Genomic DNA, 26165 nt, shown 5'->3' with positions numbered 1-26165 from the left:
TATGACCAAACAAGGCTACTAGCAGCTTCCAAAGCCATATAGCCTCACATGTAGCCATGCTCGCTGCTGTGTACTCTGCCTCTATAGGACTCAGTGCCACGGACTTATGCTTCCTGTTGTACCAAGAAACAACTCTAATCCCATGCTGAAGAAACACCCTGAAGTGCTTTTCCAATCCACTATGATACTTGCCCAATGTGCATCAATATATCCAACCAATCTGACACCATCACCTCGAGCATACCTAATTCCATACTCAATAGTGCTGCACAAATATCTTGATACATGTTTTGTTGTTGTCCAATGCACTCTAGTCGATTCCACCATGAACTGACTGAGAGAGTATTACTGCATAGGATATATTTGGTCTGGTGTTGACCAAATACATGACAGAGTTTATCAACTTCCTGTACAAGGTGGGGTCTACATCCTTTTCCCTGGATGCATCTATCTTCCTCCAGTTAGTGATCATGGGTGTAGACATGGCTTTGTAATCTTCCATCCCGAATCTCCTTAGTTCTTATGTGGTTTGTTAAAAGATCATAACGACCTATTGAAGCAACTCGATGATAAGGATTTATGTGCCCTAGTCAGTGATGTTTGGGCAGTGGCTCTTATCCATATGATAGTGGTGCTTGGTGTAATATTCCAAATGGAAATATACTGTAGATAACAAAATCAATGAACTAGCTACAACTACTAAATTCAGAAATGCATAACCATACACATTTGAACACGAAAATATGGGCAAAACCTCCGAGTCACTGTATTGGTTCTGATAAATATGAGTACAATAAATGAGATCAGTGGAACCTGGGTTTGCTACAACAAGCTAAGCAAACCCTCAAGTTGGAATTGTGATGCCCAAGTGTTGGAATGACTCCACCAAAAACCTTTGTGCTGACCCAAAAAATTACTGCCACTACTGCTGTAGGTGCATTGAGATTTCGACCCTCAAATCTACTCCAAAAAGTCTGCAAAATTAAATGTAGGCTCTCGACACCAGCTCCAACAAAACTCAAAAATATCTCATGGACCCAAGTGATGGAAATCATCCCGTAGTGAACTGCACCCTCCTCTAGTGATTTCTGCGACTGGCTACTAACTGGAACACTGATTTCGGCCAAAAATACTACCCAAATTTTTTTGAAAAATTAACTCAGGGCTCCTCTCACCAAACCTACAAAAACCCATAAAGGATTTGGTTGAATCCAAAATGCCCCGGTGACCCCCAAGAAATGTGTGTGGCTCCAACTGGCTGGCAAAACGCCCTATAGAAAGAATCTATGCATTTGTCTGCTCTAAATTGATGGCTGGCCCAAAAGATGACTGCTTGTCCTCCTCCACCATGGGCTCAACATGAGTTACGGACTGCCCTTCCACGACTAGCTCACGTCCCTATATGTTTTCTCCATGTTGCTGTAGGTGGCTTTTGTCTAGGGATTCAGTAATGGCTTCGGATACCTCTATGTCTCCTGGCACCTCATCTAGGGACAATACCTGATCAACAGGTGGTTCTATAGGTGTAGGCTCTATTCTCTCCACCAAGGTGTCAACTTGTTCTATCAAAGAGGTCTCCAACAATGGTGACTCCTGCACCACACTAGGTATATCGATGTGCTCCTCACCATATTGTGTGCCCTTAGCATCATGCTCAACCTCCTCCTCAAGTTCCTGATATCTAAAGCCAGGTCTCCACCAGCAAAAGCACCCCTGGTCTCATCCTCTACCTATCCCTATCCTGCCTGAACCTTTTGAGGAGATCTAGTGCCCTGATTTTGTCGACTTTCCCCAAATGGTGTAGATGGTCGTACCCCCACAACCTGCGCACCCCTAGTGACTCCGCTATAAGGATGAGGGTGGATCTCGTCTATCACCTTCCTTAACTGGGCCAACCTCTCATTGTTCCAGCGAATTCCACCTTAGAATTCCTGCATATTGAATCTTCCTTGAGCCATGGGTTGTGTTGTCGCCCGGATTGTACAAGCACCTATGACAACCGCTCAGGACGGGGGCTGTCACTTTGATCCCCACTCGCTCTATTCTACATGTCTCCCAATAGCAGGCTATGGGGGGTAGTCCCTATGGAATGAGGTGAAGGAAAACAAGTTGGAAATCAACTTGTTTGGGAAACACGGATGAGTTTGAAGCCCCAACCAGTTTGTTGCTTTCCTTGCAAAAAGACATTTTGACAGATTCAGATGTGGAAATAAATATACTTACTTGATAGGATGCTCCTTCTTCTTATTACATCCTTGATGTTGATGATGATATAAAGGATTGAAAACTTCTCCTTGATGAAGGTAGTTTTCTTCAAGAATGATCCTTGATCCCACAGGGAGTGAGATGACACTACCTCTTGATCTAGCTTCCTTTGGATGAATAGTCTTCAAAACACTTTAACTTGAGTAGATGTAGGGTTTTGGCCTTCTTTTCTTGATGGTGATTTCAATACTTCTTTGTAGACTTCTTTGATCTAGGGTTATGATGCTTCCTTTGACTTCAACATGATCTTTGCTTTGATGCCTTCCTTGAGATTTGATCCTTGAGTGTCCATTAATAAAATTCCATTCCTTGACTTAGTCACCTTAGCTTCGATACCATGTTGAGAAATCTAGGGCATAGCAATTAACTGATTTCTCTTCTATTAGTAATTTGTTTGTGAGTGATTTTTACTTCTTTAGATTAGGATCTTCTTTTACTTAGGTTATTAGTTTTCTTCTTCATCAAACAGCTACCAATGCATAAACCATAAAGAGAAAAGAGACACAAAATATAGGCTATCATCTAGGGCCAAAACCTCTCACTCTTTGAGAGTAAAACCCGAACAAATTCTTCTTCTTACAGAGATTCCAATTGACGAATACCAAGACCATGACCTAGACCCTTGACCAAAATGACCTCTCCAAGACCAAGTCAACTTTCTGCAATTTAGCCTTCACTTCTCCAACTCATCTCTGAATTTTTCGGCCTCCTTGACCATAGTCTCTGGCCTGCTATAGTAGACTCTTCTTTCTTGCACGTGCGACTGATAAAGGATAAATTTTGTCCCTTACTTCTTCACTTTAACTAGATAGGAGCTCTATGTTAACTCGGCATGAAGCATAGACAACATTCTTGCCTTAACTCAGATTCTCAATTTCTGCAATAGGGCTTTTCTGCAATATGTTTCTGCCCTTACCTTTTCTTGCAAGTGTAACAAATGTTGCCCAGAAACAGACCAGTAATCTCTTCGATCTTCCCTTCTTTCCTTCGCTTGGATGTAGGGCTGCTATTTTCTCTTAGATCGAACTATTTCGCACCTTTCTCACTTGGATTATCTTCACCAAAATATTGTCTTCAAATGTGGATTGAGCTTCATATTTATAGTGATCTGCTCATGAATATAAGACGACTTGACTTGTAGACTAGGCCGACATGCCTTTTGGAGATCATCTGGATGCCCACTTCTTGGAGGAGCTTGAGCTTGGTCTTGGAGGGTCTCTTTGACTCTTTTAATGACTTACATATATTCTAACATGCCCAAGAAGGGTCCTTCATACATGACAGACTTAAATTGACTTTTATGAATAGATGACAAATCCTAAAGACTCACAATGGGAGTTGTTGACCATTACATGTCAACGACCCATAGCAGTACACCCCCTTTTTCGCAAAAGGGATAGCGCCTGATCCATGTGTCCGTGTCGTCCAGCTATCATCATCAACTTGATTATCATGTTATAATGTAAACCCATTTTGCATATATGTAATGTAAATAATCTCAACAAATCTGTGTCATGTATGTAATTGCCTAGGTAAACCTATTTTTCTGGTAACGATCTACACTCCGGGAGGTTTTTTGTCTCACCGATCCATTCTCGGATGGTCAGCAAAGTTTTCCTTTAGCCTTACCCCAAAGCTGAAATGAATTTTGTCACCAGGATCTTAGGCTAGTCCTAGTGTTATAGATCGAGTCTGTGTAAAAGTGATTTGGGAATAATCCTAACTATTTGGTTAGGTTATTTTATTACAAGTTGCTTAGTCTGTTGGATTATATTTGTGTCGCAGAAATGGGTAGTCTGTGAGGGTCTTTTTCATATGGGTTTCCCCCTTGTGATGTAAAAAATGTAAAAAATCATTATGTAAAGTGTCATGAGGGTTAGAAAAATAATTTATCCCCTCATAGGTCCTAGGTAAATTTAAATTTTCCAGAGGTAAAATTCGTGGATCCTTTAAAAAATTAAATCTTAATAGGTCCAGGGACTAAGGTTAATTGATTATTTTGCTAAATTTTATGCCTTGGGTCCTTGGGGTTAGGTCAAAGTCAAAATTTTGAGGAAATTAATGCAAAATTTTAATTTTTTAATTTATTAAAATGCATTTAATTGAAAAATTCGAAATTTCCTCAATATTTAAAATTTCGATGGATAAAATTAAAAGAAAATTTGATCCTCATCAATGGTCGAGATCACTTTGACAAGGATCACTCGAACTAGCCGTTGGAAGGTTTATCTTTAAATAGGAGGTCATTTGTTAGTTGAGATAATTCGATCTTGGAGTCGTGTGCTAAGTGAAAGCTCTCTTATAATCTTTTCTTATGAACAATAAAGGAAGACTTTGGGGTTAATTTCTGTTGGTGTTACTTTTCGTGGAAATGCTGTAAGATGCGTTATTTTCATGCATAGATCTCCTTTTAGCCATTGATGATAACTTTATGAAGAGTGATTTAAGCACAGGTATCTTGTTTAATCACTGGGGTTTGAATGGTAATTTAAGTTCTGAATATAATGGCAGGTATCTCTATTAAATCTGAATTTTATTATCATTTTCTCGCTCTATGTTAATGGTTGAATTGAGTTGTGCAGGGAATTCTTGATTTTTAGGTCATCGGGCGTTCAGGGAAGTTTTCAGTTGGACCAACCAACTCTCGATTAGTATTTTCTGAAGAGCCCAACTTGATTGAATCCTGGGCTTATCATAAGAAGTTTCATTGTTGATGCATGAAGGGTTTTGAGCGAAGCACCTCCGTTTAAATTTAAAATTTCAAAAAAAATTATGTGCCAAATTGATAAATCTGGATTTTAAGAGCCTCACGTTATCAAATTTGGGAGCAGAGTTGGAGTCACACTCGCCAGATCTGGTAGATCTACTACTCTTGTGCATAGATCTGTAAAAAAAAAAAAAAAAAATTCTGACTTAGGGTTTCTGCGATTTCATTTTTTTTGGTATGTTGGGATTCTAGTTCTTTGTATTTTCAGGAACAGGTTGCAGATCTGAAGGTGAAGTTTGATTTTGAAGCCAGATCTAGGCCCTAGAGGGTAAGATCTCGCCTCAGAACCGTCTCTTGCAAAGGGTTTTAAATTTTTTTATCTCGAGACGATTTTACAGGGGTTTCAAGTAATAAATCTAAAGCAGAACATATAAATTTTATTCAAGAAATCTCTGGAAAATTTTTAAGGGTTTATTGGGCTGCTATTTTCTTTTCCTATCCGCTGCCTGGGATCTTCAATTTTTTCTGATGCCTGAAAAATTTCGAAATTTTTGCTCACAGCCTTTTGTTGTTGCCTGCAGAACCCTGCCTACAGCTTCCTCATTGCTCCATCCAAAATGCAGCTCCATCTCGTCCCTTTCACGTCGTATCTTCTGCCTTCATCGCAGCAAGACCTCCTTCAATCCTTACGTTGTCCCTCATTCCACGTCCAATCTACCTGAAGGAATGCCCAAACCTGCGCTCCTCATTTTCCTTTTTCCGCGTGAGCTTATCCCTCCTTCGTCCCTCCTCATCAACGCAGCTCCAACTCTGCCATTCCCTCTCTATCTGCGTCTTCACTCCACGCTATCCATCAAGCTGCCATCTACGCTGCTATCCGACCTGCGTTTCTCCCAAACGCTGCCTCGGCCCTACAGCTTTCTGATCCCTTCTTGCTGCTATCCAAACCCTCTCCACGCTGCTCCATTCTCATGTTTCTCTCTCCCACGCGTTGTTCCTATTAGCTCTGCTATATACATTGATCCTCGGAGGTTGAAGGCAAGCTAGATCCTCGGTTATGCTCAGGGAAAGACCTATAATAGCTGTCCTCCTCTCCTATTCTTTTCCCCTTGCCCTCCTATGATCTCTATTTCTCCTGCTTCTCAGTTTAAAAAAAAGCATAGTAGAAGGCCCTCGCTCCTAAGCTCGAACCCTCATATCATCGTAACCAAGTGATCTTGCACCTTCATCGCCATAGCCACCGTTTAATCGCAGCCGTTGATCGCACCCATCGCGTGATCTAACAGTCCCCGCCGCATTCAAAGAACCACCCGCACGTTTATTTCCTCCACCGTCGATCGCATCCACCGTCAAATCCAACGGTGATCGCTCGTCGCTTACCACGTAACTTGCCTGTCTGTTTCCGCCGTCCGATCATTCACCAAAGCGATCGGACGGTAGTCGCTCCTCCTTACCCCGCGAACCGCCCGCGCGTTAGCCAGCGGGGAAAGTGGTTTGCCCCCGGTCCCATCCGCCATGCGTCGCAGTTCTACTGGATCGCAAGCCCATGTACGAATACTGCCCGACCCCGTAAGCGATGCGGGGATACCGTTTACCACCCGCTTGTACCTTCCCCACTCGCTATCGCTCGTGCACCTTTGCCGTCCAATAGCCGTTAGATCTGCCCGCCCACGATCCGACGGCTCGCGTTGGTTTGACCCGCTTCTGCCCGATTCTTCCCGTCGATAGATCTTCGTCGTCCATTCGAGATCTAACGGCCTGCGACCGTCTTCCGCCTCGCCTTCCCAATAACCCCTGTCGTGCTGTCTTTGTCGTTGATCGGTGTAATCCGACGGTCCGCATCATTCCTCCGTTCACCCTGTCCACCTGCCATGGAGTCCACACTCCTTTGACTGTTTTGTACTCCCGAGGACAACAGTGGTCAACTACCTGTACTCGGCGCAATTAATCCTCGACCACTGCATTCAAGAAGCGGAATGGCCAAGCGAAAAAAGGACCAGCCTCAAGCAGTTAAAGCATTTATCAAGTTATGGAGCCTGTTTCATGTCACACTCCACCTATTCAGGAAGGACGGTCGAGCAGCAGAAAGATCAAATCCATTCATTGTAGCAGGCAGACTACACCAAAGACTCCATCAGAGAGTTAAGGTGGTTGGTGGTCGATTATGACCCCTCCACGCATAGCACATCAGAATATCTTTGTAAACAAACTCTATATATACCCAACAAACAGATGTAATCAGGGTTGATGGTTGTAGTTTTGATGTAAGGTTCAACTTCTGGAGACTGTAACTATTGTGATACCTGCACCGTCTGGTCTTCATTTTCAACTAATACAAGCTTATTTTGTTGTTAATTGCTCACTTTCCACTTCTTCTCTGTTCCAGGTTGTGCCTGTTATGTATTTTTCATGTGCTCTTGATGTTTAGCATTAGAGGGGCTGTCATCCCACCTCTGTGTTAAAATCTAGTATGTATCATTGAATATGCTATGCAGGTTTCTGTTCACTTAGTGCCAGAGAGTTGTCATCCTGTATGTGCATTAGGAAATAGATTTGCAGACCTCTTTATTGGTTGCAGCCGGCCATCACAGGGTCCTGTGCATCTGTTGGTGTGGTCAGTATTCTCCATGTTCACCTAATCCTCAAACTGTGAGCAATTGGTGGTCTAAAGCCTTGTAGTCTGGGGGTGTTCACCCATGTCTGGGGTTAAGCATAGTAGAAGTGGTTATCTGGCTTGAATATGCATCATCCCTTCCACTCATCCACCTATTTCCAACATTTTTGTTGAGTTTGTAATGTTCCCGAGCATCTCTGAGATACAACCTAGGAAATAGATTTGCAGACCTCTTTATTGGTTGCAGCCGACCATCACAGGGTCCTGTGCATCTGTTGGTGTGGTCAGTATTCTCCATGTTCACCTAATCCTCAAACTGTGAGCAATTGGTGGTCTAAAGCCTTGTAGTCTGGGGGTGTTCACCCATGTCTGGGGTTAAGCATAGTAGAAGTGGTTATCTGGCTTGAATATGCATCATCCCTTCCACTCATCCACCTATTTCCAACATTTTTGTTGAGTTTGTAATGTTCCCGAGCATCTCTGAGATACAACCTAGGAGAGTTTCTTGGGGTGATAATTGTTCCTAACCTACAAAAGAAAACCCCACCTACAGACCCCTCTCTTCATCTGTGTAGTTCATCTCCCTTCCATCACTCCATCTCTGCTCTCGATTATCCCTGTCCGTGCTTCCCTCTACGTATTCACCTCTCCAAACCCTCGCAGCCTTCTTTGCTGTCGAGCTCCTTTCCGCTATCAGAACCTGCAAACACAACAACAAACACAATTCGATTTTCTTTTTTATTTTACCTTCGCTTATATGAATGCACGTCCGTTAGGTTAGGTTTTTATTAGTTGATTTTCGTTTTACATTTAGGTTTGTATATTCATTAAAAAGTCAGTTTTTAGAATGTATTTTTATTTTTCATTTTTATTTTTTTTAAATTCGATTTTCTTATTTTTTTATTTATGGTTTTGATTTTATTATGATCTAAAATCTAAAAAAATTAAAAAAAAATAAAAATTTTAAAAAAAATCCAAAAACATCAAAAAATTCTAAAAAATTAAAAAAAAAAAACTTTAAATCTTAAATCTAATTTTGGTGGCTAGAGAAATAATTTAAAGGGATTTGCGCTTTAAAGTTAAAAATTTTAAATGTGGCCTATGGCCCATTAAATTTTTATTTTTAAGCCCTTTGATTCATTTTTCTGTCAAAAGATTTTAATTTCTTCAGTTACCATCAAAAATTATTGCCTAAGGAATAATTAAAAAAAATTAACCTAAAGTTCCTTAGTGTCATTTGGTCATAAAATGCATTTTTTATGATGGTCAAAGTGCGATAAATGTTTTAAGTTATATTGATTGTTGGAGAAAACTAATTGAATCTAGATCTTGGTCATTAACGATAATCGTCTTAAATCTGGAATATCTTGCGTGATACAGTGTTGGGCGTTTTTGTGGATTATTTATGATTGTCACTTTTCGTCACATATTGAAAATCGTTCTGGATAACTTGTTTTATTGATGGTTAATTCAAATATCGAAGGCACTGGTTTATAATTGTTTCTATCTTGTGGTCGTGTCTTGGTTACATTAGCATTTAATCTATCAATCTGATTTCATCGTATAGATTCATCAAATTGTCCATCATTAAAATCTCCTAGACCCCATGATCCATAGGCTTCCTCATCCATTTACCTTAGGGACTACCCCCCTTGACTTGTCTAGGAGAGAGTCTAAACGGAGTGAGTAAGAATCAAGAGTGACAACGCTTTACTCTGAGCATTGTCGCGGTGCCTAAACACTTTGCGCGACAACAGAAGTCATCACTAAAATAAAATTCCTTGCTCATAAAACCCATGAGACAAGCATTACAATAATAATTTTATTTTTCTTCGTTTCATCAATTACATAAAATCACAATTACACATGTCATTATGAAGACCGAACCTAGTTACACTTTTCAACAAGATCGTTGTTGCATTTGCAAATATCATAATTTCTTGTTGAGCATATTGTTTCTTGCAAGTTATCTCTAAAGGCGCTGGTCTAATCATAGTTTGTCTTGCAGGATATCTTGTTAGTTTCATTGAATCTATCTTGTTAATGTTTATATGCTCATAAACATTTATAATTGTTAAATCAGATCTCTAATTATCTTCAAGTTATATTGAATGGTAATTGCCTTACTAACCATCTCCTAGGACTTATTATCTCTAACAAGTTTTCCTTGAGATATCATCTTTAGCGATCACCCCCTTTAGCTTAGCCAGGAGAGAGCTTAAACGGAGAGAGTTGGGAACAGGTGACAGCTCCTTCTCTAAGTGTTTTGCCTTAAGGCCACACCTAGTGGGAATAGGGACTTTTCCCACACTAATCTAGGTGTGCATCCTAGGCGAACATAGCCCAAATAACAAGTATTAGATGTTAATGAATAGATAAATAATAGTAAGATAAAACTGACCATGCTTAAGAAAAGCCCTATTCAAATAGGTTCTCTGAATAAAGGTTTGGCCCACAAAACTATCATATCCAGAAGATCCTATAGTTGAAAAATGCTTAAAGATTTCTTAGTCACTTATTTCTAAAAAACCTCTGTTATAAATAAGGGTATTGATCACTATCAACCCAGCTGTGATTCCACATGAAAACCAGATACAACCAATCATATATACAACTATAACTATGACTAAATCCTAACCTTGTTATCTCCCTACATAAAAAGTTTAACTGTGCTCACAGAATTAGATCTTATTATGCACCTGCAAAAATTATTTAACTGCACTTACAGCATTAGGCATACAGAATATATAGCTAGTACTGTTCCTTCAACAAAAGCATGGAGAAAACAATAATCACTTCTAACTTATAATTCTACACTACTAAACCCTGCAGTGGAGTGCCTATGGAAAATGAACGGCAGCAATTCAATAGTATATGCTTCACTTCGATGAAAGCTTCAGGGCTGTTTCAGTCAAATACAAATTGTTATTTAGTTCAAAGTGCAAATTAACTCGAATTTGCAATCTGGGGACAGTAATAAGGTTATTCTAGAACCAGTGGAAATTTAGATGTGTTTATGCAGGTTTTGATGATAAAGGCTATAAACTGCTGTTCCATTTTCTATGCATATACATCAAATTTAAATCAGACTACAAGGTCATGAATTTAGCAAGGTGAAAACGAACTGAGATAGACAATCATACCAAATAAGAAAGCCATATAGGAAAATAAAGGTCATGTATATTCGTGGTGTGTCCCTACTTTTCAAAATCCTTTCGTAAGACCTAATGAAACATATATCGTGTTAGCTTTAGTAACTATAACTTGCTACAATTAGATGTATTAGTTTCATTTATTTTAATATTTTTACTATATCTTAGTATTTACAAAGAATTGATTGTCTATCCTATCTTAGAATGAGTTAAGTGATAGTATATATTACATTTAAACAATAATTGAACAAGAAAACAAAAAGATTACCACCAATTAGGTTGGCATGGCCAAACATAATCCAACTGAAATATATGGTCTAAAATAACAGAATGTACATACTGATCCATAAATATATCCATAATACACAGGTCATAGAAAGAAAAAACTAATAATAAATAAAGTAATATTTATAGTGTAGAAAGTTAACTGCAGAAGACATCAAATAAATAACGTGAACATTTTGGGGGTTATATCATTTCTGCATGGGAGTATATTTCTCACTAATCTACCTCCACCAGTGAGATAATTTCAGCATAGTAAATGTCTTACCATTTCTTTATAATTATTGTTACAGAACATAATTTGTAAATGCATATCAAAAATTTAAATATTTTGGTAGGTCCTATTTTCATTCAAAGAAAGCTTATTTTGTATCAAAATGTGAAGTCTCTACCTCAAGGGAAGGAACAGTAAAAGCACTGTACCTGCATCACAAACTGGCCAGCATAGGTCCCTGTTATTGTTGAACTTTGACCAGAAGCTAGCAAAGCAATAGAAAACAGTGTTGAACTCCAATTTCCCAGGACATGCTGCCAAAACAAAGTTTAGGATTAAACCAAGGCAAGGCCATAGTCAAGATCTTTAGAATATTGCTAGGTATTTGGACAACCAGAAACAAAGGATGTAAAAGATGTGATAGATAGGTATAATCCGATTAGTCACGAAACTAATCAGTTTACCATAAGCATTGTTTCTTATTTTATTGTCATTGAGAGACTCCAACATAAAATGATACCAAGAAACACACTATAAAAACCATTTCATCGCAACCACCAGTTTACATATGTATTTTAACCAGAATGATGTGTCAGAACATATATAAGGATTCCCTGATGCAATGGAAGAGCAATATGCTCATAATATTGTGCATATTATAAAAAAGGTTCCCATCTATGCACGCTCATATTTCATACAATGCTATTCCGAAACGAAGTCTGCGTAAGGAAACTTAGAAGTCAGCAATTATCCAATGATCGGGACTTCCTCTAAACCACCTAAGATGGTAACCAAAGTATCAACAGACTGAACTACTAAACTTTTGTCCAGTATTTTGCATAGTTTGCCTCATCAATTCATGTTGAACTTCATGTTACATGCTCAAATATACCTAGCATGGAACTAGGCCCCATTGCCCAATGCATAGGGCCCCAATAAAAAAATTTGAAGATCAGAAGTCCAGCAGGGAAAATCTTGCCCCTTTTTTTCTCTCTTCTTATATATTCTTCTATGCAAATTTCGTACCCGTGCGGAGGAATTGTATAAAATGACACTAGAATGATGAATTGATGTAATAGGATTAGACCCTGGGGAGCTGGTTAGTAAAAACGTCCTTCTTGAGTGTTTTTTTCAGTTAATTAATTATTCTCATTTTTTAACGATGAATAACTAATTGAGTTTTTTCACTAATTGAGTCTTAGAGACATGACCATTCATGAAAGGGCACCTGCTTAGGGTATATAAGCAAGCCCTCATTCTCATTTGTAATCATCTCATATCTTACATCAATTCAATATACAGTTACATGTCTTACAATGGACATTTATGTCTTTGAAGTATTTTAAAGATTTCCGTTGTGTATATGACTTTTGGTCGTTACATTGGTATCAGAGCCATGTCTGATCCGGCCTTTGGCCATCAAACTTCGTCAACATTGTTGCCATCAAGATTCAATCATTTCACTACATAGTGGGAGCTTCTCCATTTTGCCAATTTTGCTACTAGGCCTTTGGCCATATTTAAAAGAAAAAAATCAATATTACAAACAAAAAATATTATATAAAGGAAAAAATTAAAAAGGGAAAATAAAATTCAAAATATATATATATATATATATTAAAAGAATTTATATAAAGAAACAAAAAGAGTATAAAATAGATATATATATATATGAAGAAAAAAATCGAACCGCAAAAGAAAGTTATATATATATATATATATATATATATATATATATAATTACAAATAAAAACAAAGTTAAAAAATTATAAATATTAATCAAACCCAACAAAAAACTACTACAACTTACCTGCAGAGCCCAATTCCACGCCACTGTCGGCTTGCAATAGCACCGTCGCTACTGCTCGCACAGTGCAGCCCACAACACAGGTGTCGAACCACCGTCTATTAAGTCGTGGACCAACTGTTGCCACCATTGCAACCCCCCTGTTGCCGCTTCATATTTCTTCCGCTACAAATTCAAACAACACAACCGTCGGACCACCATCACCACACAATCACGAACACTCCACCGTGAGAAGCTGTCAGTCTGGGCAATGTTGGCCACGCCAACAACAAACGATAAATTTGTTGTTCGGGCCACCTTCTGTTAGTAAGGTCGCCAAGCTATTCAGTTCCCTCACGCCTCCCACAAACGCTCTGTAGTCATCAGCATTCCTCCAACCCATCTGGCTTCCCTACCGCCTCGCTGACCTCACTCCCACTGACCAAATCCTGCATCCCGCAACTATGACCCAACGCCAGATCTATTGCAATTCCATGGTCTCCTTCCTACCGACACGCCAATGACCAACCATCATGTCCCCCCGTAACTCATGTTATTCCTCAAGACAACAATGCTCACGACTATTTTTTCTTACCCCTAATTATTAATTAAATCCATTAAGTTATATACCTATATTAAGTATAATAGTTATATAATTTAATTAGAGCTATATATATATAAGAGTACATTATACATTTGTTTATATATATGAAAAACGAGGGTGACATTAAAAAGCTTATATATAAAAGAATTATTATTTTACTTTTAAAACCCTAAGCTCATTTCAATAAAACAAGATGGAGCCAATTTCTGAAGCAAAAGGAGAAGATCATAATCCAAGACTTAAGGGAGGGAAATTTTCCTATAAAGGACTTTCAATTGTAGATTGTAGCTTAATTATATTAAAAGGGAATACCCAAAGAAAGGAGATTAATATCGCTATCAAGACAAGTGTCGAGGAAAATTGTGTCAATGTTAATTTGGCGAATACACTATTAATTCTAGAGCCAAATATAGGCGAACGAGGTGGTCTTTTTGGTAGAAAAGAATAAGAAATTAATGATTTACAAGTGACAATTGATCATTATGAGTACATATCTCAATTTTGTGTCGTAACTATGCTTGACAAAGAGGTTGACGTAATACTCGGTCGACCTTGGTTCAAGGAATTAGGTACGTTCATTCCAAACACACAAAACAAATTCTTGATATTCCCTTACAAGGAGAAGATGGTCACATTCCAAGACATGACAACGAAATCAAAACTGAAATGTGTTCAACAAAAGACTTTAAGAATATTTCAAAGTCGTGCTACAAGAGAATTAAGAAACAATATCAAAGAAACAGAAGGAGCTTGAAGAAGTCATATCCAATAAAAGTGAAGAAATTCATAAACTTCAAAACCACAATGAAAAATTAATTTCACAAGTCAAGAAATCTAAAAGTCTAAGAAGCAGAGACCAAAACAAGAAAAAGAAAGTTCCGACCAGAAGTTCAACGAAAGTCTATCAGAGAAGGAAGAGGAAAATTTAGGTTTAAAGAACTTTAGTAAAAAATTCTTAGAACAAATCAAAAGTATTAAAGATAAAGAGAAGGAAACTAATGACAAAGTCAACGATTCAGAAAGTGACGAACTTTCACGTCTAAAGAATCAAAACCAAATCTTACTTACGCAAATAAAGAAGCTTAAAAGTGACAAGAAATCACTAAATGACAAGTTAGAACAACTTCAAGAAGTAGTATTTAAGTCTCCAGACATTTTAGTCCAAGTTGAAGATAAAAAAAATAGATACCGGACCAGTCAAAATCGTAACTCAAGCAGAGGATAAAACTACTAAAGTGAAGGCATATGCAGAACTTGAAGTTCAAACAACGGACATTCCAAATGATGATTTAGTATCCAACTCAGCTACAACAACGTCTGAAGGTAATCAGAAAACAACCACTAACATGATAAGGGAAAGTCCAACCAGAAGAACTATTTATCGACATCTGAATCACAAGAGCAGACTTTCCAATCAATCTACGTACTAGTATCACTCAGAACATAAACGACAAATTTATGTTCCCAAGAATACTGAAGTTTGCAGAATCCAGTCCTACAATAACTATTCATCACAAATTTTCAGAGATTAGAAGATTCCACAGAAGATTAATCTAGGATGGTCTAATCCATTCTCAGTACAACAATTTTGTCTATCACTCAGAGCATCATATCATCTTGTATCAACGAAGATGAAAGTTCAGAGACGAGAAGATATTCTCAGTCAAAGCTTCTTGAAGATAGAGGGATTGTTATGAATAAAATTCATATTAAAATTATAAATATAAATATAAATATAATAATAATAAACAATAAATAATTAACTAATGTTTAGTTAGTTAGTAATGAAGAGGCATGTCTTAGAGACATGACCATTCATGAAAGGGCACCTGCCTAGGGTATATAAGTAGGCCCTCATTCTCATTTGCAATCATCTCATATCTTACTTCAATAATTCAATTCAATATATAATATTCAATATACAGTTACATGTCTTACAATGGACATTTACGTCTTTGAAGTATTTTAAAGATTTCCGCTGCGTATACGACTTTTGGTCATTACACACAAATCGACTTTGGCCACAAAACCCCAGTTGCAAAATTTAAAAATAATTTTGCTTTTGTAAAAAGAAGAAACTCGTTGCAAACCCTAGTGATCTTGAATCTTTCTCTCAAAGTTAGCTAGAAAGCTCCAGTACCATGTTAAATCTTTGAATGCCAACCCTGATTTATTTTCTCACAACAATTATTTATTCCCAACAATTTATTTAACTAACCAAATAAATTTTTGACTGACGAAAAATAAAATCATTGGTATTTTAACTTCTAGAAATTATATACAGCAAAAAAATAAGAATTAGGAGAGATCAATCACATATTGCAACAGATAAATACCTACAACAATTCTTTGCCATTCATTAATTTGGAAAATCAATATTTTCAACCCACAAAGAATTACAAGGAAAAATACATTTACCAGAACCTATAACTTAGCTCCCCACTGGATGAATCCAGCCTCTTGGAAATCGACCTCTGGAGGAACTCAACCTGGAGAATTTTGGCCCAACAATTTACTAGTGAATCAGCCTCACACCTCCCTTCGAGTTACCACTGTGCCTTAGGAAATTTAGCCCTCACAATTCGGCTTCTCCAATCAAATCGACCTCTCTCTCTCTTCAACAACTCGGCCCTACAAGCTCCAATAATTCAGCCTCCTGCATACGCCTTCAAATCCTTTTGTACTCTTCCTCCTCTACGCTTCAGTCTATTGAGCCACTCACACTAGAGAAAATCACTTTCTCTTTTTATGTCTCCTCTCTTGTTTCTTCAACTCTTCCTTAGGATTCTTTTTATAATCTTTATTAAACCCCTATGTTACACGGGTTCCCAAACCCAGGGATGGGGTTTTCAAACCCATCCCGGGTTCTCATCCCCAAGTACCAGATTCAGGTACGGGTGCTTCTGAGAAGAACCCATAAGAATTAGGTTCTTCTATGAAGAACTGGGTTCTCATTAAAAAAAATTGGGTTCTTTTGTCTTGACGGGTACAGAGAACCCTGATGATGGGTACTTGGAATCCCAAAATCGGGTTTTTTGGGGTTCATTTTAGTTTTTATGTTTAAATTTTTAATTAATTTAACGGGCTTCCCCTAATATTCCAGGTAGCTAGTTCTTCATATTGCGAGAGGAATTGGAGTACTTATGCCTTTATCCATTCAGTAAAATGAAATAGATTGGGCTCAAAGAAGGCAGAGAACTTAGTGTACATTCATAGCACATTTTGTCCCATATCTAGAAAAGACTCTGGGTACAAGGAGGGTCCTTTCAAGAAATGGGACTAATACACAGATGATGCTATGTGTGTGGACGAGGAAATACAACCAGATGGCCTTATTGAGCTACCTCTAGTTGCTATGGATGAGCAAGAGCCTCAAGATGAGAGTGATTCCTACTTGGAGAGCATGCTAACTGAAGATCTGAGTGATGTTGATGACATGGCTTGAGGAAGCCATTGTTCACTATTAGCTATTTTTATTTTAGTATTTTAAAATTTCCTAGTTTCTGTTTGGAGATGCCTTAAGGAAAATTTTGAATGTAGTATGACAATGGACATATATCATGATTCTTATTAATATGTAAACTCCAATTTGCACTTGATATCAAACTAGAAATTTTGAAATTTCATTGTGAATGTTGAATGTTCAATGATGTGCATGTTTAAATATTTAAAGTTTAAATCATAAATATTTTAGTTTTCTTGTTTAAAGTTGAAAAATATACAAATTCATATATATTATAATTTATAAAATATAATATTTATATATATATATAAATTATAATATACCCCCGACGAACCCACGCACCCTGTTTCAAAAAATGGCGTACCGTCCCCATCCCCATACCCGTACCCGTCCCCGAACCCACATTTCCTGGCAACATAGTTAAACCCAAATCTCTAACACTAATCTCCTTCTAGAAGATTTTGGAGATCAATGGTTGAGATCATTTCTAAGTCACTTAGATAACTGAATCATATATACTTAGAAAATGACTTAATAGTTCACAATAATTAACTGACTTTAATTATTTTGTTTTTTCCAAAATTAGACTTAGGAAAGAAAACATAAATCACTTACTCCACCAAGCAAGCACCTAAAGAGGTAATAAATCATCTTCCACATGCTAAGACACCAAGCTTATGCAAAAGACCTTTCTAAGCTACCATAAGCTTCAACATATTGAGCATGCATATAAATGTTGACAAGGATGTCCTTAACCAAAACCTAATAATACAATAAATGATCACATTAATGACACAATAAGGGCTGGCAGTATGTGAGGATTACACCATTCTCAACACTCCCCAATATATCACCCCTTACAAAAGCAGCAGATTAGAGCAAGGGTACTTTTAAATTTTGAGACAAAGTGAAGAACCAAACACAAGAAAAATGATTGATTAAGGAAGCATGTGCAATCTATCAATATCAGACCCAAGAATGAAAAACATGTATTCATCACATCAATGAATTTCAAGGAATAGCCCTGTTGTCGCGCGGATTGACACGACAACGCTCAGACCGGGGGCTGTCACTCTGATCCCCGATCCCTCCGTTTAAGCCTGTCTCCCGCGGCTAAGGGGGGGAGTCCCTGCGAGATGATGAGACCAACTGTCAACCAGTTGGTTGGGAGACACGAGACACGATATGAAAAACACCAGATAGATTTGATTAACTTAGCAGACCAGTGCCTTAAGAGATTGTTTTTAAAACGATTACTTGTTTGATAGAAACATGAACTGTGAACAACAATCATTTGTCATCAGCTAAATCACAATGCTCTTAAAATGACCAAAACGATATCCAGTAACTGAAAATTTTAAAGAGATGAAAGCTTTAAACCATCACGAATCATAAACCATTAACCAGATATCAATTTCGCATCTCGACTTGAAAATTTAGATCTCAGCATGAAAGATGATAAATCCCGAAAATGACTGGATCTGGCAAAAATAAATTTTCCACGAAATTTTTATATTTTTTCAAATATTTTTTTTTTTTAATTTTTAAAATAAAATAAAAAGTCTAACCATTAAAAATTTTAAATTAAAGTATGTACAAATATAATTTAAAACATTATAAAAAATAAAACTAACAAATTAAAAATTTATTAAATCAAATCTAAATAAACAAAATAAAATCTAATTAAAACAACAATTAAATCAAAATCTAAAACATACACATTTTTACCTTTTTTATTCTTTTTAATTTTTCTGAATCTATAATTAACAAAAAAAAAAGGAAACTAAAATAATTAAAATCTAAAAAAAATATTAAAATCTAAGGAAATACGTAACTAAGCATGACTAAATTAAAATCTAAGTTAAAAAAAAAATCTACGTTAAAAAAATGAAAACGGCAAATCGTATTTTTTTTTTTTTTTTTTTCATATGTATCAAAATACATTTATAAAACAAACCTAAATCTAAACCACGCTATTTACATGAATCATAACGCATCGAAAACTTAAGGAAATCGAATCAAACATTGCAATCGTAAGTCCAATGCCCAAAATTTTTTAAATACATTGAAATCCCTTCGAAAATTTTGTGAAAGAGTAACGAAACGTCAAGGGTTTACCTGCGATGAAAGCCTGAGCAGGGGAAAAACAGAAACGCAGTTTTGAAAATCACCTGAGGTATGCCGAATCGAAATCAGATCCTCTTACCGCATCAACTTTTCTGATCGTGAATTGCAGTGACAGTTTCGTGTGGAAATACTCGATCCAGCAGCCAATTTCTTCTAAACGAAATGCCTGGTCCGATGCTTTGTTGTCAACGATGCTCAGAAATCGACCCTTCTCACCGTCGGCAGTGGCAATGATGTTTAACACAGGCGTGTGAAGTTTATTTCGAACGAGTTTCCTTCCCTGGAACTGTTGACAGCCTGAAATCTATTGCATATGCTTCGCAGTTTCATGTGCGGATCAAAGGAGGGGTTTACAAATGCGTGGAGAAGTTTGGACAGCCACGGAGGAAAAAACGAAAATGCATGAGGAGCTCAGGGATGACGCAGATCGGATTTGTGGTATTTGAAGGCAGGCAGAAACGATTTTCAAGAGAAAGACGGCGTGACCCGGGTGCGTAAGAGCATAACGTTCTCAAATGCGTGAAACGGCGGCAATGGAAAACAATTTTATGTGAGAAAGCTACCTGAGCGTGATTTACCTGGCCCGTAAAGAATGCTGTTCGATGGAGTACCCAGGGCTCACGCTATATTGCTTAGAAACTCTACTATCTGCGTGTAGATTTACGAGTTTGCTGATGTCCTGATATTTTCCAGCCACCCCTGATCTCTACCCACGTCACATATATGCTTGCAGGTCCACAGAAGCTTCGTTAACACAAAAGAGAAGGGATAAGACTGCGTAGGTGATTGCATGGGCGAGAAGATTGACGCAGTCCTGCAATTGTTAAAAAGACAAAACCCTATACCTGCAAACACAAAAGAAAAACAAAACCCTAATGAAAACTGTAAAAATTAAAAATAAAACCCTAGACAGCTGATTAATGTACAAATTGTGGCCCCTGAAATGCCAGATTTAGCAATAACAGCAGTAATATTTTCGAAATATCAGAAAACTTAAATTCTGCTGTGAACAGAAAGAAAATCTCTCATGCAAAACAGGAAATAAACTTTAAATGATTAACCCAGGGCCAAAATCAGCTGGGCTCTGCAAAGAAAAGCCTGTGGGAGTCGGCTGGTTCAGCCTAGAACTTCCCCAAACGCCCACCAATATTCTCTACTAAAAGGTTTTCCTGCACATCTCAAGCAACCATCAGCAAAGAGAGAGAGAATGCTGCTAGATCTCAAGAAATAATGGAGATACCTGCCATTATTTCAGAAACCCTAGCAAGTGAACAAGATACCTGTGCTCACAATACTCTAAAAACAAGCTATGACTAATGGCTGAAAACTGAAATATGCAGAAAATTAAAGATCTCACAGCAATCCCAAAGAGTAACACCAGCACGATTTGGACCCCAAAGTCTTCTTTTATTAACCAGAAATCAGATTACAAGAGAGCTTTTTCAGTACAGACTCACAGATCAGATGATTTGAAATGACCCCCTAAGACCCTATATAAAGGAAATGATCCTAACGGCTAGTTCGAGTGATCCATGTAGAAATGATCTCGACCGTTGATGAGGATCAAGACATCTCTTGATCTCATCCGTCGATTTATTCACTTAAAATATTATTATTTTATTAGTTAGGGTTTTCTTATTTTTTTAATTTTTTATTATTTTTTTTTTATATTTATTTCATTTTTAAATTTTTATTCATTTTGTTATTATTTTATTATTTTTATTCATTTTTTTAATTTTTTAATTCATCTTAAAATGGATCATCGAACTAAGCCTTCGGAAACATCCCCTAGGACCTAGGACTTAGGACTCATGAGGGGATTTAAAACATTTTTTGACCCTCAGGACACATTACATCATGACTTTTACAATTTACATCTCAAGGGGACAAACCCACTTAATACAGACCAGGGTTGCAGGAATCGCCCCCCCCCCCCCCCGGATCCTAACCCGGAACCGCGACCCGTGCGGAATCGTTTCGGAATCTCGAGGCGAAGCGCGATTCCAAATTGCAGGTGGCGCGATTCCGTTTTTTAAACACGCTTCCTGGTTTTTAGGTGGCGGTGGCCCGGATCCGCGCTTCGGAGGGCGATTCTGGCATCCGGTTGCGCCACGCAACCCGCCCGGAAGCGCACGCAACCCGCACTCGGATCTCGGTGAACTCTCTCGGTGTACTTTGTTCTGGCATAACTGAGACCACACAGTAATACACGCTCAGCATACCTTGTCTCGACGTAAATGTGATTCCACAGAACCATACTCTCGATGCACACTCTGTTTCAGCATACTAAACAGGCAGCATTTCCATCATGATGAAGATCTTAATGCAGGAACAAAATCACAGTCTTGGCCTCGGCATTCTGAACGCACAACTGTAATCACGGGCTCACTGTCTCGGCATGTTTGACGAGGATCACACAGAAGTACACACAATCTCGACATACATATTATAAAAAGGATCATATACTCTCGGCATAATTATGATGATAAGGGTAACAGTGATATCCTCTGTCAAGAAATTGTGTAAACACAGTCATGATCTTAATAAAGGCAGAGTTACAAATCTCAGTATGGCTCTCATGGATAGATAAATATCTCAATATAGATTTTGTTAGTATAATGGTGATCTCAATGACTCCAGTGAAGGTGTAGCAATTCTTAGTGAAGCATGAAGTCCTGGTGTCAACACAATACGCTAAGTGTTGAATACCACTTCGTGCTAGGTCTCAGTCCCATGTCAAGTATATCATAAAGACCAAATAAGGAGTCAAAATACCTTAGGATTTAAGATGATAAAGTAGTTTCGAAAGCCATAATAACATACAGTTTGGAGCAGTTTTTGTCATGCTTGGTGCTGGACAGTGCAGGAAGGATACTAGTGATGGGCAGCTCAAGCAAAGGAAGCATCAAGGTGAAGATCCCCTCTTCACTTGCCAAGTAAGTGTCTTTCATGTTTAACCAATTTTTGGTTTAATGACTTTATTTTGCAAGAAAATAGAAATACTGGAGGAAAGTCATAGTCCTCATGAAAAAGGTCCTATGTTTGTAATAGCTAGAATATAGATGATTGTTGTACATACTAGTAACTACAATGGAATCATGGATGCCATATCTATCTTGATTTATGCAAAAATATGCATGTTTTCATGTCTTCTACAATTAATTTGGTATTTGGGATGTTTGTTTTGAGTATAAATGCAAAAAAATATAAAAAAATATATATATATAGCAGACGCTTCCGCGGACGCTTCGCTTCCTAGATTTTTGGAAAATGACGCTTCCGCGCTCCGCGCTTCCGCTTCGCGCTTCCGCTTCGCTCCCGCTTCGTGCAACATTGATACAGACCCTCACAAAACACCCAGCTCTGCGACACAACGATAATCTAGCAGATTAACACACTAGGATTCTCCTAAAGTTCTAATGACAAAATCCATCCCGGCTTTGGGGTCAGGTTTGAAGGAAAACTCTGCCGATCCATGGATCGGTGAGACGAAAAACCTTCCGGGACGTAGATTACCATCAGAAAGTTAGGTCCACCTAGGCAATTTTACATACATGACTCTGATCTGCTTAGATTATTTACAATTCATACATGCAGACTGGGTTTACAACTGAAATGATCAAGCTGCTGATGATGGCAGGATGGCACGGACATGCTGATCAGGTGCTGCTTCTTTCTGTCAAGAAAAACGGGGTGCACTGCATGGGTAGTTGACCAGTAGAGGTCAACATCTGGCTCTACTTGGGGACACGTTGCTGCTTGCAGGAATGTGAGAATCCAGAATCTGCATCCATACAACACAAAAAATAAGTAGCGTCCATCCAAAAATCAGCATATACGTTAAGCACAATAAAGATAAAAGCTCTTCATTTATTAACTATCTAAAGCAGAAACGAAAATGCGGAAAAAACAAGGAGTAGGGTTAGAAATACGATACAAAGGATGCCCTACGGCATCAGATGTGTTCAATATAGTGCATACTGAGCATTTGCCTGCTTTCAGGCAAATCTGTCGGCTGCTTGTCGGATGTGCCATGTCCAATTTTGCATATGGTAGGACTCTTTCCTATCCAAAAATCAAGCTGCTCGCGGCCGTCTGATGCGTCAAATCTTCTTCTCATTTTCTTCCTCTTGCGCTTTTTCTTTCTGGCAGGATGAATTACTGATGAGGTGGAACTTTCTGTCTCGAAACTATCAGATGAAGTATGCGTGATATGTCTCTCTTTAGCCCGCATCTGATCTTTATCATTCTTAAGTCCATCTTCAATCAACCATCTTTCAACTGAACTAATAACCTCCTCATAATAAGATGGAGCTTGTTGCAACAAATGAGAAGGCTCCTGATCTATTGATGTTATCTGGTTTCTTTCATTTTCCAATTGCTAAAACTTTTGAACCTATATTCTAATGGCATCCATCTGTCTAGAGTGTTCAACCTTTATAGCACTAATTTGTCTGGCATGATGTTCTTCCATGTCTTTTATTACTTTAACATTTTCTTCCTTTATGTTCATCAAGCAATGCTGCATGGAATTTATTTCTTCATGATTCGCTTGCATGTTTCCAATTTCTGTTTCATGTTTAGTTTTCATGGCTTCAATTTCCTTAGCATGCTGATTTTGCGTGTCCTCAATCTCCTTATTACGTTTTTCCAGATGGGTGCGTAAAGTTTTAACATCATTGATAAGATTAGTTTGGTTGCTTTCCATATTTTTCACCAGCATCATTACATCTTGTATTATTTGCTTTTGCTCTTCCTTTTCATTGTCATTTATCCCTGATTTTTCACTATCATGAACTTGATCTGCAATAGTTCCAGTTGATGACACATTCTGATCTTGAACTCTTTCTTTCTGTTGCACAATTTTAGGGGTAGAAGGCACGCTGTTTGGACTATCATATCTATCTTTAAAAGCATTGAGAATGTCTTGTAAAGAAGTGAAAAAATCATTAGGAAAATTATTAAACCAATTCAAGGCATCACCCTCTAAAGAATGGACAAATAGACGCATCTTGAAATCTTCATGATTATATTGAGGAAGTCTACAATATATGGTCATTACACAAGTAAACATGTTTAAAAGATGTCTAACAGCGACCGGATCATCACCCGAGAACTTAAATAATTTAGAAATGGCCTCTTTCGGAAGATCATGGAGATTATTAGTAAAATGACATGGTTTACATGAATAATCCATGATGAAAAACAAGGGATCAAATGGATGATAGAAAGAGATGTCTGCTCAAGAGAATTAAGAGATGAGAGAAGTGGAGTCGCCACTTGGACAATGAATCTGATTCTAGGATCCAAAAAGTAACCACAAGCAGATATGAGGAGAGCTTCTTGTCTGGGAAAAATGAGAAAGTGGAGTCGCCACCCAAACAGGAAACAAACCCAAGAGGCGCTGCTGATATGTGATGAAAAGATGCCAAAATATTGAATCTGCCAGCTCAACTGAGAGATGAGAAAGATGAGAAGATGAATGATTGTCGTTTGAAACACCGAGAACAAAGTGTCCCCGGCAACGGCGCCAAAAAATGTTGTCGCGCGGATTGACACGACAACGCTCAGACCGGGGGCTGTCACTCTGATCCCCGATCCCTCCGTTTAAGCCTGTCTCCCGCGGCTAAGGGGGGGAGTCCCTGTGAGATGATGAGACCAACTGTCAACCAGTTGGTTGGGAGACACGAGACACGATATGAAAAACACCAGATAGATTTGATTAACTTAGCAGACCAGTGCCTTAAGAGATTGTTTTTAAAACGATTACTTGTTTGATAGAAACATGAACTGTGAACAACAATCATTTGTCATCAGCTAAATCACAATGCTCTTAAAATGACCAAAACGATATCCAGTAACTGAAAATTTTAAAGAGATGAATGCTTTAAACCATCACGAATCATAAACCATTAACCAGATATCAATTTCGCATCTCGACTTGAAAATTTAGATCTCAGCATGAAAGATGATAAATCCCGAAAATGACTGGATTTGGCAAAAATAAATTTTCCACGCAATTTTTTTTTTTTTAATTTTTAAAATAAAATAAAAAAGTCTAACCATTAAAAAATGTAAATTAAAGTATGTACAAATCTAATTTAAAACATTATAAAAAATAAAACTAACACATTAAAAATTTATTAAATCAAATCTAAATAAACAAAATAAAATCTAATTAAAACAACAATTAAATCAAAATCTAAAACATACACATTTTTACCTTTTTTATTCTTTTTAATTTTTCTGAATCTATAATTAACAAAAAAAAACTAAAATAATTAAAATCCTAAAAAAAATATTAAAATCTAAGGAAATACGTAACTAAGCATGACTAAATTAAAATCTAAGTTAAAAAAAAAAAATCTACGTTAAAAAAATGAAAACGGCAAATCATATTTTTTTTTTTTTTTCATATGTATCAAAATACATTTATAAAACAAACCTAAATCTAAACCACGCTATTTACATGAATCATAACGCATCGAAAACTTAAGGAAATTGAATCAAACATTGCAATCGTAAGTCCAATGCCAAAAATTTTTTAAATACATTGAAATCCCTTCGAAAATTTTGTGAAAGAGTAACGAAACGTCAAGGGTTTACTTGCGATGAAAGCCTGAGCAGGGGAAAAACAGAAACACAGTTTTGAAAATCACCTGAGGTATGCCGAATCGAAATCAGATCCTCTTACCGCATCAACTTTTCTGATCGTGAATTGCAGTGACAGTTTCGTGTGAAAATACTCGATCCAGCAGCCAATTTCTTCTAAACGAAATGCCTGGTCCGATGCTTTGCTGTCAACGATGCTCAGAAATCGACCCTTCTCACCGTCGGCAGTGGCAATGATGTTTAACGCAGGCGTGTGAAGTTTATTTCGAACGAGTTTCCTTCCCTGGAACTGTTGACAGCCTTAAATCTATTGCATATGCTTCGCAGCTTCATGTGTGG

At 37.6% G+C, this 26165-nt stretch overlaps 1 protein-coding gene across 5 annotated transcripts in view; it reads right to left on the bottom strand.

Moving 5' to 3' along the window:
• LOC149207369 (metal transporter Nramp6-like) overlaps positions 1-26165 on the bottom strand; it is a 210612-nt gene that overhangs the window by 13801 nt on the left and 170646 nt on the right. For 3 of the 5 annotated variants that reach the window (XR_016252618.1, XM_089395703.1, XM_089395701.1), the window contains exon 10: positions 11444-11548. The exons of 1 other annotated variant lie outside the window; for it this stretch is intronic. Coding sequence is in view for 2 of the 4 variants with exons in the window: in XM_089395703.1 (XP_089251829.1) it covers positions 11444-11548 (105 nt within the window). In the remaining 2 variants the exon portion in view is untranslated. Of the gene's footprint in view, positions 1-10729; positions 10811-11443; positions 11549-26165 lie in introns of all 5 variants that reach the window. One more of the 5 variants, XR_016252619.1, reaches the window with a different exon arrangement.

This window comes from Pinus tabuliformis, chromosome 1_2, assembly GCF_031772625.1.
Source record: "Pinus tabuliformis cultivar Carrire ecotype Pingquan chromosome 1_2, CPIR1, whole genome shotgun sequence".
NCBI lineage: Eukaryota > Viridiplantae > Streptophyta > Pinopsida > Pinales > Pinaceae > Pinus > Pinus tabuliformis.
This window is presented reverse-complemented; position numbering and strand designations above follow the sequence as displayed.